Source organism: Brachionichthys hirsutus, unplaced genomic scaffold, assembly GCF_040956055.1.
Source record: "Brachionichthys hirsutus isolate HB-005 unplaced genomic scaffold, CSIRO-AGI_Bhir_v1 contig_747, whole genome shotgun sequence".
Taxonomy (NCBI): Eukaryota; Metazoa; Chordata; class Actinopteri; order Lophiiformes; family Brachionichthyidae; genus Brachionichthys; species Brachionichthys hirsutus.
This window is the reverse complement of record NW_027180339.1, coordinates 258,749-281,558: the sequence shown is the minus strand read 5'-3', so window position 1 is coordinate 281,558 and position 22,810 is coordinate 258,749. Positions and strand designations below refer to the sequence as shown.

Here is a 22,810-nt window from a genome sequence, read left to right as displayed (position 1 = left end):
GCTTTGATATAGGCCTAAAATTGCTTAAAACATTATTGTACTACTACTACTGTACTTTCGGCTTGTCCTGTGAGGGGTTGCCACAATTAGTATTTCAGAAAATATAGTGTGCTGCATTTCTTGTGAGGTATTAAATACAGTATTTTGTCATCTTAATATTCTCTGCGTGCCAACGTAAAGGCCCTCACGTAACCAGCCATCTTAGGTTACCGACTCCTGCACTACAGTATTGAGTTGAACTTTTGCTATTGCTATCAAGTCATGTGAATTCAGTCATTTTCAGGATTTTTCTGGAAAGATAAATTCACATTTGAATCCTTGTACAGATTGTAAAGCTCTCAGAGGCACATTGTCATTTGTGAATTTCAGCGATACAAACAAAATCTGACTTGATACCATTTTGGACACTTCTCAACATCTTGTGCTGAAATGCAGAGATACAGCAAGAACAACATGTGCAGTGGCTTGCAGAAGTATTTATACCCGCTGAACCTTTTCACATTTTGTCACGTTACAACCACAACCAAATATATATATATGTTATTGGAATTTTCTGTGAAAGACCAACACAAAGCCGCGCACAATTGTGAAGTATAAAGAAAAGTGTACATGATTTTAAATTGAAACACATTTATTTTTACTAATAAAAACTGAAAAGTGTAGTGGGCAAAAGTATTCAGTCCCCCTTTCTCTCCATGCAAACAATTGCACCCAAAAAGATGCAGAAAAGGTAGTCCATACTTTCGTAACTTCCAGGCTGGATTACCACTGTACTTTCGGCCAAGGAACACACGACCGTTCAAGAATAAAGTTTTAGGGGTGTGTCAAGGAGGTGAAGTTATAACTTCTTGGCCTAAATGCAAAACGATATGTGTGGATGAACGGCAACATTCTGAACACACCTCGCCTACTGTCAAACATCAAGGTGGCAGCGTCATGCTCTCGGAGTCTTTCACTTCAGCAGGGACAGGACAGATCAGGTCCAGGTTGAAGGGAAGAGGGACTGAGCCAAATATAGGACAGTCTTCTTTCTAGTTCAGAATTGTTCGTCACTTTGTGTTGCTCATTTACATAACAGTCTAATAAAATATAGTTATGTTTGTGGTTGTGACAAAATGTGGAAAAGTTATGAATACCTTTGCGAAGCCATTGTACATATGGATATTCCATTTGAAGTTATACAGTTTGTGAGTCGGAAAACACACAGTTTACATCGGTATTCTGGATACGACAGGCACATGTCCAGCTTATGTCACGGTCCTAGAGTTTTGGACGTAGGGATCCAACCACGGGCTTGTCTGAGCAGAACTCCTTCCACCAGGATGGCCGCTCAAGCACCTGGCTGCCCTGCATAATCACAGACCACAGATTCCTGTAAAGCTGCAGAAGAGGAAGAACAAAACCAGGATTAGTCAAAGAACATTGACAATAAGCTCATATATCAAATAAACCATTACACTTGATGGCCAACCCACGCTGCCAAGCCAACAGCAGCGTGTGACGTCACCCACGGAGCAGTGGCAGAGCTCCAGGCGTCTCAACCCAACACCCTCATCACCATCTCTGGGGATGTCAAACATGTCAACATGGACAAAACCCCGACAGCCTTCACCCAGTATGTGGACCGTCCAACCTGGGAGGGGAAGACTTTGGACAAGCTGTATGCTGACATTAAGGATGCATACAGCTCTTCACCCCCCCCCCCCCCCCCCCCCCCCTGGGAAGATCAGCCTGGTCCACCTGGAACCCTGTTTTGAGTCCATGGAATGGGATGTACTCTGTAGGTGCGTTTACATGGACACATTTAACCCGGTTAAAATCCTGATCGGAATAAAAATGCTTCATGGACACACCTTAACCGGAATAGTCTAACCCAATCCAGCCTGATCCGGTCACAATTCTATCCCGATCGAGAGGGGTGCTTTATACCGATTTGTGACCCGGTCAGGGCGCATGAAAACACTTATTCCGATGTTTCGGTACAAGCCGTCCTTACTGCGCATGTCTGTGACGTCAGCTACACGCGCTGCTGCTATTCCCGGAAGCTAGTTGAAGCAGAGCGAGCGAAAAGCACGGCGGGCGGAAGACAGAACTGGTCAATATCTGAGACAAACATGTTGCCGGAGACATTAAAGGAGGAAACTAAAAGCGCAAACGGGGAAAACGAGCGAAATAACGCTGACGTTTCAGGCAGGAAAGCGCGGAGCGATGATTTGTTCACAGCGGAAGTTGCTACGCTACGCTTCTTCTTCTACCATTTCCGGTGCTTTTGGTCAAACTGCGCATGTCAGAATATTCTGTTCCGATCAAAAGTGTGATGCATGAACACGCAAATCCTAATCGGATCGGATTTTTAGGGTCCATGAACACGGCGCATCGGATCACAAGTTTACTCTGAACTCTGATCGGAATAAAGAAATGTTGTCCGTGTAAACGCACCTAGTGAGTCACATGGAGACGACATCGACGGACTCACAGAGTGTAACAACGTCTGTGTGGACTCCAATGTCCCAACAAGGACTGTGAAGCGTCACCCAAACAACAAACCCTGGGTAACAACGGAGAGGGCATTCAGGGATGGCAATAGGGAAGAGCTGAAAGTGATGCAGGGGGAGCTGAAAATGTACATGTACTGTATGTGCACATATATATGTACTTCAAACCCAATAAAAAAGATTTAAAGAAGAGAATAGTCTTCCTCCATGATGAGGCCATGGAGGAAGACTATTGGTCGGCCTTGAAGAAATTCTGGCAAATCGTCCGCTGCCTCGGAAGCGGAAAGCGGAGCAACTGACCTCGACTCGGGATATTGTCGGACGCTGGAAAGAATACTTCGAGGGGTTTCCTCAATCCTGTTTCAACGTCTTAAAACAACGTAGTTGCGGTTAGCAGGCGCAACGCCTTCATATTCTTTTTTTACCTGTCCATCAGCATTGCCAATCGGCGAATTGAGAATGAAATCGGGAGGTGCGAGAACATCCACTAAGGCGACTGCATCATCCTTCAACTGCAAGAGAGAGAAAGGGAATAAGAAGATTTAGAATTAGAATAAGCTCTGAGGCAGCAGCACCTACGAGACACAAACTCATCACCCATCTTAAGAGAGAGAAGACGCATCAAGATTACAGCGTCTGAGCAGCCGACTACATTTTCAGTTTGAAGGACATGTGGACCACTTTTGGACGTCTTTATGCCTTCAGTGTTGAGACATAAGTGTGTCTGGACTCTGGCTTGGATCAAAGTCCTGAGAATCCGGCCACAGTTTTGTAGAAATGGATCGGCCTACTGTTAGTCACACAGCAGCATGACCAGGAAAGTCTGGCTCTAATATATGAAGGGTCGACTTCTGAATGTTAAACTTTTCCTGTCAGGGGTCTCCAGAGCAAATAAACGTCCTCCACCTCACCCTGTCCTTTGCATCGTCCTCCCCAACACCAGCCACTCTCATGTCCTCCCTCACTACGTCCATGTCTCTTCTCCTGGGTCGTCCTCTAGTCCTGTTCCCTGGCAGTTCCATCCTCTGCATCCTTCTACCGATATAGTCCCTGTCTCTCCTCTGGACATGTCCAAACCATCAAAGTCTGGTCTCTCTGACCTTGTCTCCAAAACGTCTCACCTTCACTGTCCCTCTTATTGTCTCATTTCTAATTCTGTCCAACCTGGTCACTCCCAAGGAGAACCTCAGCATCTTCATCTCCTCCTCTTCTAGCTCCGCCTCCTGTCTTTTCCTCAGAGCCACTGTCTCTAAGCCGTCCATCATGGCTGTTCTCACCACTGTCTCTAAGCCGTCCATCATGGCTGTCCTCACCACCGTCTCTAAGCTGTCCATCATGGCTGTCCTCACCACCGTCTCTAAGCCGTCCATCATGTCTGTCCTCACCACTGTCTCTAAGCAGTCCATCATGTCTGTCCTCACCACTGTCTCTAAGCCGTCCATCATGGCTGTCCTCACCACTGTCTCTGAGCCGTCCATCATGGCTGTCCTCACCACCGTCTTGTAGACCTGTCCCTTCGTCCTATCACAGAGCACACCTGATACTTTCCTCCCCCGTTCCAGCCTGCCTGCACACGATTCTTCACCTCCTTTCCACATTCTCTCCATCACTCTGCTCTGTTGACCCGAGGTACCTGAAGTCCTCTCCCTTCTTTACGTCTATTCCTTGTAGCTTCACTGTCCCCCCTGGGACCTTCTCATGTACACACATGTACTCTGTCTTACTCCTGCTCACCTTCATTCCTCTCTTTTCTATATGAAGAGTACTGAATCTTAATCCAATGTTTCCAAGGCCTTCTATTACACAATAGTATGAACAGGGGCACGCAGAGGGACATGGACATTGTCCCTACCTGGGAGCAGAGTGTGAGGATGGTCGTCTGGATCAACTCGGCAGGCTTTGCACCGCTGAAGTAATTACCTGAACAGTAACAAAGCGTGTTAAATAATATTACATCTCATCTTGCATTTCCTCTCAAGCCGTCACCGTTCTATAAATGCACTCTCCAGCCTCAGAGCTGCTCCTTGTCATCCAGGATAGAGGTTCTGATCAGAAACGCCGCCGCAGCTCAATTCATTTATTCATTTAATACCCCTCCCGAGACCGGGGTTATGTAATCACCAGTGTTGGTTTGTTTGTCCTTCTGTTAGGAAGATAGCTCAAACAGTCACGGAGAGATCTTGATGACATTTTCAGGAAATGCTTGAAATGTTACCAAATTTTGTTGCTGATCCAAAAGAGATCTTTACCCTCGCCGAAGAGGAGGCGAGGGTATTGCAATTGGGTCCGTTTGTTTGTTTGTATGTTTGTGTGTCCGAGCACATAACTCAAAAACTAGTAACCCAATCGACTTGAAATTTTTACACAAGCAAGGTTCTGTCCATGGCTCGGTCCTCCACGAGAATGGCGTTGATCCGGATCTGGATCCAGATTCTAGAATGATTTTTACATCTGGAATTGTGCCTGTGCTGTAAACTGCCACTTTAAGAGGGAGGGACACGAATGGCATGATGGGAAAAAGAGTCCAGAAGGAGTCTTGTAGTACGTTCCGGAGCAGCAAGCTAGAGCAGGTTTGGCCCCTCTGATCCGGAAGCCCTGTTTACTGTCTCACAAGATCCAATAGTCTATTGGAGGCGGGGTCTGCAGTCTCTGATTGTCGTTTTCTAGTTGATTATGGATCATTTTAAACTATTGCAGTAAATGGAGCTTCAAAATTTGCTCCCCAATAGTTCGGTTTACTATTGGCTGATGTTTATGGAATGTGACGCAGTCATACAGGTCGGGGTATCGTATATATTGTTGTACATACCCTGGTACAGGCTGGCCATGTGGCTGCTGAGGCTCCACATTCCATACAAAGTACACAGCTTGCTGAGTACAGGTCTGAGACCAGCTGGCGTGTCCTGATCACAAACTAGCTCTTGAAACCTCTGGAGGCAGTTGGATTCAATGTAGGCCATGGCCAGGGAACGGCAGAAATATACCTGAACAAGCACACATATACGACACACACAAGAGCAGTGAGACAACACTACCACTGTTCAGATCCGATTAGAGCAGATCATGGGTGACAAGTAATGTTTAATAAAACAATGTCTACATTAATTCAGAAAAAAACAAAGAATGATTTGGGACAGTTGGTCTTAGATTTTTAAATGCCATTATGTCGGTGAAGTTATCTCACAGTGGGATGGACTTGCGGACCAACTTGCTGGTTACCCGGCCGAACGGTCTTCTCCCCTTAAACTAAATGTTTTGTGGTATTTGAAAAGGTCTTACACCTGATGTGAAGAGATTGTATAAACCTAAAAGATGCCAGTAGATTATAGTAATGAGACTCCCATGAGCTTCAGAAACAAAGTGTTTTAATAACCCTCCTAAGAATAGGAACAAAGCCTTAGAGAAAGGTGAAGTTAAAAAGAAACTGGTGATGCTCAATGACTATTTCACAGGGGACGTGATGCTTCATAGACTTGTATTCTTTATGTAAACACTGGTGATATGTCCTCACTTTTACATCTAAAAACCATGGAAAAACATGACCTCTAAAAACAGGAAAAATACCTCTAATAACATTAAAAATATATATTTCTCATACATTTATCTCATTATTTCAGGAAAAGATTCAGTAAATGCAATAAGCCTCCGTAAAGGTAAAGCACAAAGCAGTGTCTTATTGTCACTTCTTCTTCTTCTTCTTACCTGGCTGTTGTTACGAGCCTCAAACTCATCCTCCCCAGAGGCCTTCCGCTGTTCCAGCCTCTTCTGGCACTCCACCAGCAGGAAACATACCAGCCACTTGTAGGCCGCCACTGGCACTGATTTAGGATGACATTTAAATAATGACTTGTACAAACGCACTGTAACGCAAGGTTGGACCACAAAGTGTCTGACAGGAATGTAATCAGTCGTCATCGGTCACTGTCGCTGAGCTTCCAGACCTTATTACCCTCGCCGAGGGGGAGGCGAGGGTATTGCAATTGGGTGCGTTTGTCTGTTTGTCTGTCTGTCTGTTTGTCTGTCTGTCCGAAAAACTAGTAACCCAATCGACTCAAGATTTTTACACAAGCAAGGTTCTGTCCGTGGCTCGGTCCTCCCCGAGAATGGCGTTGATCCGGATCTGGATCCAGATTCTAGAATTATTTTTACATCTGGAATTGTGCCTGTGCTGTAAACTGTCACTTTAAGAGGGAGGGAAACAAATGGCATGATGGGAAAAAGAGTCCAGAAGGAGTCTTGTAGTACGTTCCGGAGCAGCAAGCTAGAGCAGGTTTGGCCCCTCTGATCAAGAAGCCCTGTTTACTGTCTCACAAGATCCAATAGTCTATTGGAGGCGGGGTCTGCAATCTCTGATTGTCGTTTTCTAGTTCTCCTTTGTGTCACAGTGTAACCCAAAGTGTACATTTACTGCACCACATTTGTGTCACTAAACAGGACACTGTTGTGCTACACACGGTGTCAAATGAACACCTGAAGCTCAGCATCAGCACAGCCAACGCAGTCTGTCACTGCAATGCTTCATATACGGACGTTGCTCCAAACGAACCACAAATTCTAAACACGACCGCTTCACACACAAGAATATTCAACAAACTGAATGGAGATGAAAGCAGGACCAATGTTGGATTTTTCAGATATCCCTATCGTATCAAGCCAAAAGTCTAGAATACCTGCTGGGTCCATACACTCGTCCATTGTTGTTGCTCGAAACCTGCTTTCCAAGATGTTGTGGAAATCATTTAGGAAGTCTACGGTGTGAAGAGGAGACTGAATCCGAATGGCACCTAAAAAGCACATAGCGATGAAAACATTCCTTCTCATAGAACAAGATGATGTTCCCCTCAGCAGTTAGGACATTAAATTGTCTTTGTGCATGGAGAGCTGACCTTGCTGCTTAGCATGGAGCCAGCTAACCAGATAGTTGCTGGTCTGCTGCAGCAGGACATTGTTGTCTCCCTCATAAGTGCAGTTTGGATCGTTGTCGTTCCGCAGCTCACCGAGTCGGTTCACTGGAGAGAAAACATGTTGGTACCGTGATTTATGTGTGCACATTATGTACAATAATACCACTATTACGTATCACATGTACAGTATACATACATGTATGTGGCATATGCCCATTGTGAATGCGCTGTATAATTACCTCCGCTGAGGCAACGGTTATGTAATCACATTGTTTGTTAGCAAGATAACTCAAAAGGCCATTGACGGATCTTGATGAAATTTTCAGGAAATGTTTATTTTGGTGATGATCCAGAAGAGATCCTGGATTCTTGATCACTCTGAAATTATAGTTAACATTGCAGTCAATGGAGGTTAAAAATCTATTCCTTAATATCTTGGCTGATTATTGAGGAATGTTTATAGAGTTATGTAGGCTGGGGGCGTCTATCTTTCCACCGAACTTCATCCGGATTGGATTTTCCCATTGGAGGCTTTATGCATTAATTTCACTCACCAAAAATCATGAAATGTCTTCTGGATCTGTGTCTGAGTAACAGACACAAAGGCCTATCTGTGACTACAGCACATGATTAGATGAGAAGCTACACTTGAGAGAAATGTCGTGTAATAAGAGGATTAATGTGAGACCAACCCTGCATTATAAGTCTCATGACAAGCATGCTAGAAAATACAACAATTTAGGCTAGTTAGTTTACAGTCAGGAATCTGTGTGTGTGTGTGTGTGTGTGTGTGTGTGGTGTTTATTCATATGTTTGTGACTGACTAGCCAAATATCCATGTCCGCCACAGGCCTCCCTACACTCCTGAATCCCCCTCTGTGCGGTCCAGGAGCCCAGTGCTTTACTGGAGCAGCTAATGGCATGGATCTCTCTGCCCAACTCAGCCTAGGAAACACAAAACAGATATACAACAGTTATAATTCATGCTCGACACAGACACACGTGCACCTCATATTTTACAGACTTGTCTGTCACTCTTGTCCTTCATCAGAAGTCCCATCTGGAATTCGATAAAGTTGAAGAAGATGGATTTGGAGAAGTTTCCCAGGGCATATGCTGCTGCCAGGTACGGGATCAGACGCCATTGCTTGAAACAACATATAAAACACTTGATGAATTTGTGTAACCATTCATTAGCCAGACTGAAAATTAAGAGCTATGCTTTAGACATGCGCAGATTTGATAAGGTGCACGCGCTGTACCTGTAACTGGTACTCCAAAACAGGAATCTCTTCCATGTATTTGGGTCCAAACTGTCTTCTTGTGGCCGAGAAGCGGATGGCAATAGTCAGGGCCAGGCTCAGGTTGACCACAGCTACCCTGGTGATTGACAGCCTGCCGCCCGACAGGGCTCCTAGAGAAACCCCGAAACGCTTGTTGGGATCCTAGAGCACACAGGAGAGAAAGCGTGTGCTCTCTGGTACATAGATCAGTACATAAAAGAGTATCGAGCAGCTACCACTAACCTTGAATGGGGTAGCATAGCAGCCATCAGGAGTAACATCTCCAGTCCTGTTCAGCAGATTTTCCAGAGGAATTCTCACATTATGAAACAAAGCAAACCTGAAAACAAAACAATCATGAGAGCCAGGTCAGAAAAGTGACCTTCATTACTTTATATTTTACTGCTCGTAAAAACATTCAGTTGTTTTGTTGGCGAATATAAACTGACCGAATGTGAATTTCCTTTTCATCTTTATAGTTTATCGGGAATGGGCTCACCAAAAATGAAGTCAATCTAGTAACACCCATGGAAGGAGTTTGTTACAACACAAAGTGTGATATTTTATTTTTTTAAATAGCTATAATCATGCGTGCCCAGTTTTGTGCACGTTATAATAAAGGAGCATGCCCATTTCAAGTGATCGTTGAATATGTTCCCGATGTGACTTTTCCTATAAAGCAGTGTGGCCTAGTCTTTAACATGACTCTATCTCTTGTGATCCATCAGCTGTTTAAGAAGACAGGACGGCAACGCCTCGTCAATATAGAAGTTGCAATAAAGAAAAGTTGTGGTTGTTTTGCTGCTTGAGTGCAGCAGCTGTGGATTTCTACTGCGCCGGATGTTCTGTGTATGCCGGGCAATGTCCAGTCAGCAGTCTGTAAAGTTTCACGTTACCTTTCATTACCTGCCCGGCTTATTGGAAAAGCAATGGAGCAGTTCCCCAAAACAAGCAAAGAGTCGAGAGACGAGCTGGAACTATGCAATGGAAATAGGGATAAAGGCTTTACCTTCTGACCATGTGCTTTGCTAAGTCAGTCTGACACATCACTGACTCTTAAAGGGGACATTATGAAAAACTCACTTTTACAATGTTTCTACACTATTCTGGTGATTTTGGGTCTTTATCAACCCCAAAACAGCAAAATAAACCATCCAGTCAATCCTTTGTAGTTTGGGTCGGTCTGTAATCCCCTCCTGAAACACGTCTGGAAGAAATCGCTCCCCTTCTGACCCTCACCTGTGGTCACGGGCTTTGGGTAGTGACCGAAAGAACAAGGTTCAAGCGGCTGAAACGAGCTTCCTCCGTCGGGTGACAGTGGGAGGCTCCGAAGGGAGTGCGAGTACATTTAAAATGTGGCACTGGTGTAAATACTGCTGAACAGGAAGTAGTGTTGTTGTTTATTAAAGTCTCTTTTGTATAAATATAATAAAACTGTCCAGAAAGGCCCTGTATGAACCAACTCACAAAATGTCAGTGAAGTAAATACAACTTCAAAATAATCACAAACCTCCTCATCTATCAAAAAGAAATGTTGAACGATGTGAGAGGTGTGAGTTCTCAGTAAACAATAAAAGTGATGTCCAGTACCTTGTTTGAGTGATTTATTTGATAATAATCACATAATAATGTGATAATGGCGGCGCAGGAGCGGTCTGATAACTATAAGCAGCTAAAACGGTAGAGTTTGAGTCACGGTACGAAGAAGAAAGCAACTGTGTCTGTTATTCAAAACGATTACCGGTATGTAAAATCACAGAGCTGAAGAGTTTAGTGCTACCGAAGCAGAGCGACAGCTGCCGTTCAACCCGGGTGTCGGTGTCAATCCTGGCGTGTGTCACCAAAATCTGATGGTTTTGGGTTAGATTCAGGTTCGGGTTTGGACGGATATAGTGAGCCTGACTGGGATTTGTCAGACGAGCGGTTCCCGTCTGGATCACCGAGGAGCAGCCCTTGTACAGCTGATTTATTGTTAAATAAATGTGTTACCACAGCATCAAAAGCTCTTTTTCAATGTTGTTTTTATTGTTATCTAGAAGTAAACAACTCTCACTACAGCAATAAATATTAGAGATAAAGTCATCGATCCGCTAGAAATGTTTCTCTAAACAAAAAGCTAGTTTTCTGTTGGAAACTGCTGATTGTGCTGAAATCTGCCTCTCTTCCATTAACTCTAGAACGTAAAACAGCAGGAACATGCCTTTTTTTCCTGATGAAAGATGAGACTTTGATCTTTCATTCGGTCTCTGCATAGTTATAGTATATAATATTCTGTGCGTCTTGAAATATACGGCAAAATGAGCGAAAACCACCGGTACTGAAGGTACGGCATCGGCTGGTACCGAGTGAGTTAACATTACTTAAAGGGGCAAAGAAAATGTTAAAATGTTCCTTTGATGTAAAATACCCATTATCCAGTCCATTCTGGCCCAGCTTCTTGCCCATGTCTCCAACAAGCACTCCAGGTAGAGCCAGTAAGTTCTTGGGATCTCTCACCTGCAACGTAATGGTTGCAACATTTAATCAATGTGCAAACTGTCTTCTGATCTTTTCATTCGTTGCTTGCCTTTAATACCCGGTCGGCGTGTTACATGATGAGATTAGAGATTTAACGGTACGTTTGGAGAACGCTTATCAAACGATGAGCGACATCCATTGGGACAATGGCAAACTGCACCCCTCCTTCTCGACTGTTTCAGGCGAAATGGAGATGATTGAAAAAGAAACGGTTTTAGAGTGTTTTTTGTTTTGGGGGGCCTTCAATTTTACTCACGGATAATTATATTAACTCTTACCTCATGCATAATGTATCCTTCAAAGTAGTGATTTAATATTTAAAGATAGAGCGTTAACTTTGTCTTAAAGTTAGAGGAAAAGAAATGTATCATTCATAGACGTCATTTTCCATTTAACTTTTGAATCATTAAATTTGACGTAAGAAATGAACGCATTTCTTTCACGGACAGTTTAACTTCGGTGAGGAGACTTACCGGGACGATGAAGGAGTGCAGGCCATGACACACCTGGTCCGGCGTGTAGAGCTGAGCGAACACCACAGCATGTGTTGCAGTCTTACCCAGGTTCCCCACCCAGAACTTAGCAGCCTCAAAGTCCGGGGAGTCGATCACAAACTCCTAGGAAGGAGAAGTTGGTGATTCGCTCAGTTTTTTGATCGATCAAATGAAAGTTTGAAAACCAAAACACTGCTCGCAAAGTGAGCTTGAATGATTGAGAAATATTTGCATAGTCATTTAAATTAGGTGCATTTTATGAGCAGGAATAATAATACAAATATATAAAATTAAAAATAAAACTTGGAGAGGAAAAAAGACACAACCTTTAACTAAATTCATGTTTATTTATATAGAATCAGGTCATAACAGAACGTTATCTAACACAGGTGTAGCAGGGAAAGACAGAACCCCTCCACAAGAACAAGCACTTTGGCGGCTGATGGAAGGAAAAACTTTCCATTAACAGGCAGAAACTTTGAACAGAACCCAAGACTCATTGTCATTGTGCATTTCATACAAACTCATTTTTGTGTGCTGACCTGGGTGGTGGGGTCATACGTTGCTGTGGTCCTCATGGCTCTAGTGTTGCTGCCGTGGCTCAGCTCAGTCAATGCAAAGCAACCAAAGGTCTATAAACAGATAAACAGTTTGACATTGTGAGTTCATGGAGATGACTGTACTGCCCCTAAATGTAGTCCTGTGCAGATGACTGCAAATATGTCGATTGCAAATGTCTGTAATTGATCTCTATGTGCGCCCCCTCACTTCCTCCCACAATTGGGCCCAATCGCGTTCTTGCAGAGTCGATCGGAATCAGGCGTTACCTCCGGATCGGGACTCGGATATATATGGATAGTTATTTCAGATCTGAAGTTACGCGTTGGAACAGAGTGAGCCCTCTGGGCATGACATCACTTCCTGTGACACTATTGGTTGAATGCTGTCAACCGGGGAAAAACACAGAAGCAGCTTGAAGCTCGTCGCACGAATATGTCTGCGGTGTGGAAGTATTTGAAGTCGATGACAAAAACCTTGCGATTGAAGTGCTGTTCATTTTATTTTATTTTTTCCGAACTTGTCTGCATTTGTGCTCGACTGTGACAACATACATAACGTCAGTCAGTGCTAGCGTTCTAAACCTGTTTTGTTTTCAATGACATGCTCGTGGAATCGATATCACAATATCTGGAAAAACACGCGTTTCTCAGGTGCCTCATCGGAATAAACCCTGAGCGAGGCAGAAAGGCTGGAAGATGTCTTTCCAACAAAACAGGAAAAGTCACAGTATTTGACATTTCCTGTTGTAACTAGTCCAAGTCCAAAGTGAAAAAAAATATTTTATTTATTACTTGAATGTTCGAGCTACGCCACAGAAGTGCTCTGTTTAAGAGTTAAATGTTGAAATAAGACGAATAGAGTAAAAAATAAGGGACATCCTGGATCCGTTTCTTCACTCCTCTTTAAACATTTTTTTTATGTACGATAGAAGTATCGGATCGGTACTCGGTATTGGTTCAAAATCAAATGTCTCGGACACAAATAAAACCACTGATACACTGTAAAGTTACAGTCAGGTTAGAGCTATGATGATTTACCGTCATGTCTTCACAGTTCAAAACATGTTTTCTGTGTCTCTCTGATCCTGTGTTTGCCACAGTCGCACCAAACATCTGAAAGGGAAGATGATGTCAGCATCCTTTACAGGAACGCACCAGTGAATGTAAAGATGGCTACAGCAATGCTAACACGCTAATAGTGAATAATGTCTGAAAAATCCGCTTCAGTTCAATTAGAAAGGAAAGCAGATTCATATCAAACAGTGGTCTCAAAATTTATTGCCTCTCCTTTTGTGAGTATCTCAACCTAAACTGTGCGGAATCTTTTAAAGTTTATTAGAAAAACTTGAGTAAACACAAAATACGACATTTTGATTTTGTTTGTGTTACTTTAGAGGAGGGATTGCACCAGGGATTATCTCTGAGCACATTTTTGTTTGTCATAGTGATGGACAGATCATCCCTTTTCATATGGGGGGATTATTGTACTGTAAAACCTTCTATCTCATTAACTAAAATTATTGTTTAAAACTTATATTTTGTGTCAACCCAAGTTGTGTTTTGTCCGCGTTGAATTTAGATTTAAGATCTGACACAGTTTAGTATGACAGAAACACACACACACACAAACAGGTGGGGATCTCGTACTTTCAACCACTCACCCCTTTGTTGAGAAAGTACTTTGCGGAAACGCTCCAGTCATACATGCCCAGACAAGCATTGAGCACCACAGATTTCCAGGGGTTGGAAATCAACTCTTCATTTGTCAAGAAGCAATAGCGGAGGAGTTGTTTCACCCTGTGGATTTTCATAAGAAGGTAAATTAATTGCTGTGAGGATGAATTAACAATGAATGAAACTTTCTTCTATGTTGATAAAACGGTACCTGAGGAAGGTTAGTTCTCTCATCTTCTCAAGAGGGATGTCTTCACCAGGATGACGTGCAAACAGTGCATCATTTTCGAGTGTCTTGAACACATGTTGCTGTAGGATGAAAGAAGCAATACACTGGATATGTAGAGGGAAAAACTAGAGGGATTCAAAGAGGTTCCTTTATTGCTGGTGAATATCATCCTTCCATTTGTCACCCCACACCTGGACCCCCCCCCCCCCAATTGCCTGCTACACCTTCTCCTACAGCACCTGGACTCCCCAGGTAACTTTGCCAGGATACTCTTTGTGGACTTTAGTTCCGCCTTCAACACCCGACAGAAACACCTGCTGATCCGGAAACTACACCAACTCAACACGCCTCCCCATCTGATCCACCTGATCCACAACTTCCTCACCGACAGACTGCAAGCAGTAAGGGTGGGTACAACCACATCTGTACCATTAATACTGGGGTGCCACAGGGATGTGTACTGAGCCCCTTCCTGTACATCCTCAATGACTGCCTCAGCATCTCATCCACCACATCATATCTCAAATACTCAGACGATGCAGCCATCCTTGCACTTCTCTCAGACAACAAATCAACCCGTGTACACAAGGTTGCGGGTACAAGCGGCATGCAGTTGTCTACAAATAAGTAACCAGGATACAGATTTATTCATATTTAAAAAGGAATATTTAATACCTTGAATGAATGCAATTCCTCTCCCTCTATGAAAACCAGCATATCCTTCCAATTGAAAGAGGCCTTTTTTCTGTACAAATCCAGAGGACCAGTGGGAAGGTCAGCCATCTTATGGTCCATCTTCTTGCATTCAGACTGAGGGTTCCTTGAGAAAAAGAACATAATATTTATCTTTTTCGAGCGACGCACGTTTTCCAGAGGATGAAGGAGTCGTCGTCTGTTTTTGACGTCCAGGCACTGAGCTCTGACGTCACTTCTGAGTATGGAGCAGCAGACATTGCTGCACTGGCAGAGAAGTGTGAGGCTGTTCTGCAGAACCCACATTCTGGAGGTCATTACTGTGAGGCTGTTCTGCAGAACCCACATTCTGGAGGTCATTTCTCGTGAATGTGTTGAATTCAAGTCCATAATGAGTCTAGAACTTAAACATGGCCATTTTGGTGCCCTAGGCGAGATTATGATTTTGTGCCCCAACCCCCATAACGGCAAACATAATATATATAAAACATTAATAACAACAGCCATATGACGGACCTTAAAAGTTTAATTATTCTTCAAAACAACTAGCACACGCTATACAATACAAATAATAATTAAATAATAATAAAATAAAATAAAATAAATAAACAGAAATAAAACAGGGTTACTGTTCAGATTAAGAGGAAATTAAAAGTCCTGACTGCTTCCACACAAAACAATGCAAAACAGATACATAGCAAATAATTTTGCCATGATAGCTTACATTTTAAATTTTACACGTCTGGACTTCCTTGCAGCAAAGGCATCGGTGGTATCATCAAATGATACCTGTCTTGAAAGCTCATGATTTATGCTTATTAAAGCAAGTCCATTGAGACGCTCTTGTGACATCGTAGATCTCAGGTAAGTTTTTATAAGCTTTAGTTTGGAGAAGCTCCTCTCTGCAGCAGCAACTGTCACTGGAGTAGTGAGAGCAATTCTTACGGCCACCCACATGTTGGGATAAATCTCCTTCAGTTTCTTCTCCTGTATGAAACTGAAAAGTTCCAAGGTGGTCATTTTGGGTTTTGGCAAATCTGGGAATGATTGCAACTCCAGTGCCAGTTCCTGTCCATCGAGGTCGGACTGCCCATTCCAGCTCAGGGCACTGCTCAGTCTCTCACACGGCTTTTCCAGCTCTTCCTTGGGCAGCTGAGGGAAGTTGACAAGCACACTGAACTTTTTCTCGACTTCACCCATTGTCTGTGATCGTTCCCTTAGTGACACAATGCAGACATCTACCACCATATTGAAAAAGGAAATCTTCAGTCAGTTCCTCACCAGGAGCCTCGTAGGAGAACTGTCTCTTAGTCTCTTCTGCTTAAGAACAGCTTCAACGTTCATCTCCTCACACATTTCTTTGGCAGGTGCTTGTGCAGAAGCAAATCCAGTGTCTCTGTAGCTGGTAAGAGAGGCTTCAGTTTTCTTCAGGAGATCAACTGCAACATCCGTCTGCATTGTCTCAGACTGCAATAACTTGTTGACATGCTGAATTTCTGTCAGGATGTCATCCCATATCACAGTACAGACAGAGAAACGGTATGATGCAACCTCTTCAGCTAAAGACTGTGCCTCAATTTTTATCACCGGATCTGTGGTGTGGTCTCTCACTTCCAAAAGTGCATCTCTGACTTTTGCAGCCTGGTATCTCACAGCCTGTACACTGTTTATCCGACTTTCCCACCGAGTATCTGACCAGGATTTCAGTGTTGTGTGGACATGTGTTTTTAAGATGGACCATCTCTGAGTGGAGGCAGAAAATAGTGTGAAAAGCTTCTTCAGGTAGCCAGAGTAACCACTGGCATCTGCAGAGCTTTTTGCCGCATCAGCTACCACCAGATTTACTGTGTGTGCACTGCACGGCACAAATAAAGCTCGATTTATTATGCTGTGTTCTTCTGGCATGTACGCACATCACTGAACAGAAAGAAGTAGAGAATATCTGTAAAGACAGATAAGCCACGGTGTTACTGCTATTAAAATGCACTAATTAATTTGTTGACCTAAAATGTTCATTAAGATGTTGGTTGTGGTTATTTTCCCGCACGTCTGTTTCTTGTGTACGACCGGAACTAATGTTTGCCGTCACATGTGTTGCTACGACGGAGTTAGGTGAAGCGCAACACTAAGACTGCTGGCGCTGTGGTTGTTTTGACGTTCGTATGAAGATGGTGCTTTATTGAAGACATCCTTTTGTTTGTATTTTTGGTTTCACCGTCTGGGGTCTAAGCATCGACCGCAGAACACCCAGAGAATTGTATTTTTACTCTTTTCAGGACAAGCGGCCAACGAGGTATTTGTAGTATTGTTAGCTAGCGCCAGCTAGCGTGTGGCACTCAATATTGTTTGTTATGTATCGTGCAACAGTGACGTGCAGTCAGTGGAGGCAGGTGAGGCACAGCCTCACCTGTCATATAAAATCATATAAAAATCATGTATTTGTATTATTAAAAATAATATAAAAATCATATAATATAACATCAGTGATATTATATTGTATATTTTATGATTTTTTTATTTTAAATAATACAATTAGTGCGTCACGTATTCTTGTGCTCAGCGGCATTAAAATACTGCAGAATGAGGCCACATGTAATACGGCCTTCAGCCGATAGGAGACCCGTGAGTGATTCAGCACACTCATCAGCTGATCCGCTCGTTCAAGACAGGCTTGTAAACACGGAAGCGCTGGCTGTCTGGATGTCTGGACGTCAAGCAAGAACCCGTGTTTTCTGCTTTTCTTGCCTTCTTTTCTCAACTTCTGAAGATGTCTGGACTCGGATGGGATATTGCGACATGAAGAATTTACCGAGAAGCCTCCAAACACGAGCAGCGACCGCGCGTATTCATGGTCAAATTGCGGGACCGATTCGAGCAGAACCGCGGCGGACTGGGCCTGACAGAGTCCATTGGATGTGAACGAGTGTTCTGTAACGTTCTGGAGAACATAAGCTGTCAAATGAAGCCCAGCTTTTTCTCTTTCTCTTTCTCTTTCTCTCTCTCTCTCTGCAGCCCCAGCTGGACGGCGACACGCCCCCTCACCCACACCCGTCTCAGAACATGTGTTTAACAGTTAAACATCAGTTAAACTTTAACTGATCAACACGTTAAATGTTGCCAATCAAATGATGAACAAGCTGTAGGTTCATTTATTTGTAAATCTGACTGTGCCTCACCAGACACGAACCCCACCGCACGTCACTGTCGTGCAATGTATTAATATTTCTTTGTTGTGTACATTTAATGTAGTTTTCACGGCGTACGGTGTATGACAGAAGGAGAGAAAGAGAGAAGAGCAATAAACGCCCGTTTCAGAGAACCAACCTGTGTCTGTGTTGTCATGCAAAGAGCTACACACGGTATAATGGCGTTCTACCGTCGTCTGGAGAGGGAAACTGTTCCAGCTTGCTGCACACGGAGATGACGCATTCAAGGCGTCGGAGAACCATGGTGTGTTCACGAACATGGGACATGTGACAACTCACAATACGTTTATTAGTTTATTATTTTTCTTTTTTTTAATTTATTTATATATATATATATATATTTTTGAGGCTTGGAGTGGCGCCCCCTCCAGCAGGTGGCGCCCTAGGCAATCGCCTAGCTCGCCTATGCCTCCGCATGTCGCTAAAGAGTAGTTGCAAGGTTGCATGCTCTTTAAGCTGTTGGGTTTCTGCTTTTCCTCGGTTCTTTTATTATATCTCGTGTTGGAGGTGTTTATTCAATGATGAGTCAGGAATATAAAACGAATCAAGTTTACTGAAGGTTTTCAGTAATTACAAAGCTGGTAAGGAAACACAGCGCCGGACTCTGCCGAATCCCAACAAGCTAAGCGATGACTCAAAGGGATACGGGCCAATCTCCCTTCTGTGTGTACCCTTCAAACTGCTGGAACGCCTCATCCTGGCTTGCCTCACCCCAGTGATCGACCCCCAGCTCCCCAAAGAACAAAAGGCTGGCGCCGTCGTCTTGGACCTCACAGCTGCCTGACACTGTCTGGCTGCGCTGGCTACATATGAAGCTTCTGAAGACCATCCCGGACAAGCACCTGGTGAGCTTCATTATGGAGATGCTGAGCAACTGCAGCTTTAAGCTCCAGACCAGCAACGGCCAAAGCAGTAGGGTGAGAAAGCTCAGGAACGGTGTCCCACAGGGCTCTGTGCTGGCACCGATGTTATTTAACATCTAGGGCGATGGTGGCGCAGGTGGTTGAGCGGGTCGTCCTATGATCGAGAGGTTGGCGGTTCGATTCGAATCCCCGACCTTCACATGTCCACTGTCGTTGTGTCCTTGGGCAAGACACTTCACCCACATTGCCTGTGTGAATGTAGTGAGCGAGTGAATGTTGGTGGTGGTCAGGAGGGCCGATGGCCCAAATTGGCAGCCTCGCTCCTGTCAGCCTGCCCCAGGGCAGCTGTGGCTAGTAGCTCCACCACCACCAAGTGTGGTGTGAATGAATAATACACAATGTGAAGCGTCTTTGGGTGCCGAGAAAAGTGCTATATAAAATCAAGCATTATTGTTATCTACATCCACGACCTACCCCTAACAACATCAAGGAAGTATGCCGTCCTTGTATATAAGTATGTCGTCTGGCTATGCAGACGACATGGCAATCCTGCTTATCAAACCCTCTTGGGAAGCAGTAGAGGAAGGCCTTACAGAGGATATGGCCATCCTATCCTCTTATCTGAAGGACTGGCGACTCAAGCTCAGAGTCGAGAAGACTGTTGCAACAATGTTCCACCTCTACAACAGGGAAGCAACACGTGAAATCAACATCATCGTTGACGATGCACAGCTACAGTCCCAGTCCTCCCCGACACACCTTGGCGTGAAGCTCGACAGAACATTGTCCTTTAGACCAGCGGTCCCCAACCTTTTTCCTGACACGGACCGGTTTCTTGCCGGTCAATTATTTCGCGGACCGGGGGTGTAATTAAATAAAAAGAAAAATGAATATATTCTTAACAATAAACGTTATATTATGCACTTGCAATAACTATTATAAACAAGTATTACACCAATATCTACTCACCATAAATTATGGTCCCAATAATTACTTCTGTCCTTCATGTTCACATTTTTTGTTTAATAAATACCACATTCTTGTGTTTTAATCCAGGCTTCAGGTCTTTTACTTCTGGGTTCTTGTCTTTATGTGCTGAAGCAGTTTTGAACCCTTCATTGCTCGTGAACAAAGCTAATCAGCTGTTGTAGATAAACCGTGTTTTAAGTCTGACTCCTGGTTTGTCTGTGAAAATAAGTTTTATTTTCTTCCTCCTCGGTTGGACTTTCCATTAGCAAAGAAGCTCTGCAAAAACGTTTGTTTTGTAATTTTATTTTCGCTAGTTTACGTCTGTTTTTAGTAACGTATCACGTAAAGCATGACAATTCACAGGTGAATTTTACGTTGGCGAAAATCCGGTTGTTTTTCAAAATAAAACAACTTTTAGACGCTAATAATCGATACAACTTAAATTGCATACATTATTTATTCTTTCTGTGCGGCCCGGTAACAAATGCCTCACGGCCGCGGCCCGGTGGTTGGGGACCACTGGTTTAAACAACATCTGGACAGTGTGAAAGGAAAGACCACTGCCCGTGCAGCACTGATGCTGCGTTTAGCCGGAACCACGTGGGGAGCCTCCACCGAGGCCCTGGTCCTTCCTGCTACTGAATACTCTGCCCCAGTCTCGAGCCGTAGCACCCATTTCCAAAAGCTGGACGCTGCTCTTAATAGCACACTACGGACTGTCTCCGGATGCCTACGTGCCACTCCAACCAACCAACCGATCCTTGCTGGAATCACCCCAGCAGAGATCAGGCGAGACGCAGCCATACTAGCTCTCGCTTGGACGGCACATCTGAGCGAATCCCACCTCCTCCACAAGGTTGTCATGGAGACGCCACATCATACCCGCCTCAAGTCCAGTCGCCCTTTTGCCGCACAGGCCCAGGAACTGCTTCGCACAACACCAGCTGACATGTCTAAGGAATCCTGGGTGAAGGCCAGATGGAGGGACCAGTGGAAGGCGGCAGTACCATCCAGGCTCCACCGCTGCATTGAGCATCCAACAGATGTTCCTGGCCAGGACCTACTCCTCAAGGATGGGAATACCCTCAACCGGCTGCGGACAGGAGTTGGACGCTTTGGTGCAACAATGCAGAAGTGGGGTCTTGCAGACAGTGCCCACTGTGAATGTGGGGATCCATCACAGACTGTGGACCACGTGCTGACCAGCTGCCCCATATACCGCAGGCCAAATGGTGATCAGGGCTTAATTGACTTGGACAATGACACACTGGACTGGCTTGCTGCTACAAAGCTGAAGGTCTAAGGACATACGACAGAAGAGGAAGTGCTACACAACACAACACAGGAAAGAAATTATACAAAGTTACAGGAACAAACATTGACCAAAGTATGTCTCCATGGTAACCCTCTGGCAACTGAGAGGCTCCTCCCCCTCAGGATGGCTCAGAATTAAAAAAAGATTTACAGGTCATTTGTTTAACCATTTTATGCATCACATTATTTTATGGATGAGTTTACTTGTTTAATCTGTTGCTATGGGAACCCAAACAAACAGTGTTCAAAACAGATTAACTCCAGGAAAGGGAGCAAAGGAAAAATACAGAGCTCATCGAGGATCAAGAAATATGAACGTCCAGAGACAAGACTTCCTGTTTCAGGCTTTTTCCTTCAAAATAAAACGACAGCTTTTTTCGGGTGGAATGAATTTCGAGTGGATCACCAATGAGCAGATTAATGGATTCCCCCTTTGATCCGGATGAACCATGGTTTGTTCTTTCATGCATTCAGTATGCCTTTCTCATCAAGTTGAAAGGGCTCAAGACACGACACAAACTTTATGTAAATTTACCATGACATAAGGCATCTTCTTTATGAGATAATATAACATTTTCAACGTCAGCGGCTTCAAAACTACGTCGCCATTCCGTGACGTCGGCGACAGAACCGCTCAGGTTACTACGACTGTGTTACGACCACTGTTAGGAGGTAATTACAAAGTGGAAAGGATTCCTATAAACCTTTCACATTTTCATAAACTACTTCAATGCTGGATCTTGTCTGAACATAGGGGGGTCTGAGCAATGTCGTTACCATACCCCTAACCCATTGACGTCATCAATGTGCATGCGAAAACATGGCGGCCACCACGTATGAATTTATGTTGTAAACAAAACGGATTTGATAACTTAGGAGAAATTTTTATATATTTTTGTAAATGTACTTTTAGACCGATTTGTAGTTACAGTCGAGGTTCCCTTTAAGCTTTTACCCAGGTGCAAATAGTCACGTCTCCAGCGGCTAGCAGGTTGCTAGCAGAACTGTCACACCCACAACACCAGGAAGTTGGGAAACCATAAGGAAGTGAGTTGAGTTTATTGACAGGACAGGGTGTTGACGGATCAATGAGACTGGGAATATTCATTGGATTGGAGACGGAGCAATCAGACTGGGAATATTCACGGGATTGGAGATGGAGCAATCGGACTGGGAATATTCACGGGATTGGAGAAGGAGCAATCGGACTGGGAATATTCATGGGATTGGAGAAGGAGCAATCGGACTGGGAATATTCACGGGATTGGAGACGGAGCAATGAGACTGCGAATATTCACGGGATTGCAGACGGATCAATCAGACTGGGAATATTCACGGGATTGGAGGAGCAATCGGACTGGGAATATTCACGGGATTGGAGACGGATCAATCGGACTGGGAATATTCACGGGATTGGAGACGGAGCAATGAGACTAGGAATATTCACGGGATTGGAGACAGAGCAATCAGACTGGGAATATTCACGGGATTGGAGACGGATCAATCAGACTGGGAATATTCACGGGATTTGAGACGGATCAATCAGACTGGGAATATTCACGGGATTGGAGATGGATCAATGAGACTGGGAATATTAACGGGATTGGAG

The 22,810-nt window shown here is 44.1% G+C and overlaps 1 protein-coding gene across 1 annotated transcript; it reads right to left on the bottom strand.

Annotated features, from left to right (window-relative positions):
- Window positions 1–1,260: 1,260 nt before the first annotated feature.
- On the bottom strand, window positions 1,261–21,562 carry LOC137913683 (peroxisomal acyl-coenzyme A oxidase 3-like). The gene is made up of 19 exons (XM_068757318.1): window positions 21,548–21,562; window positions 14,832–14,951; window positions 14,139–14,236; window positions 13,915–14,050; window positions 13,292–13,366; window positions 12,236–12,325; window positions 11,673–11,816; window positions 11,090–11,178; window positions 8,926–9,022; window positions 8,662–8,844; window positions 8,424–8,546; window positions 8,224–8,344; window positions 7,382–7,504; window positions 7,166–7,279; window positions 6,198–6,313; window positions 5,305–5,479; window positions 4,348–4,415; window positions 2,921–3,007; window positions 1,261–1,380 (listed from the first exon to the last, which is right to left on the bottom strand). The coding sequence occupies exons 2-19, from the start codon at window positions 14,949–14,951 to the stop codon at window positions 1,261–1,263; spliced, it is 2,079 nt and encodes a 692-aa protein (XP_068613419.1). The 5' UTR covers window positions 21,548–21,562.
- Window positions 21,563–22,810: the final 1,248 nt, after the last annotated feature.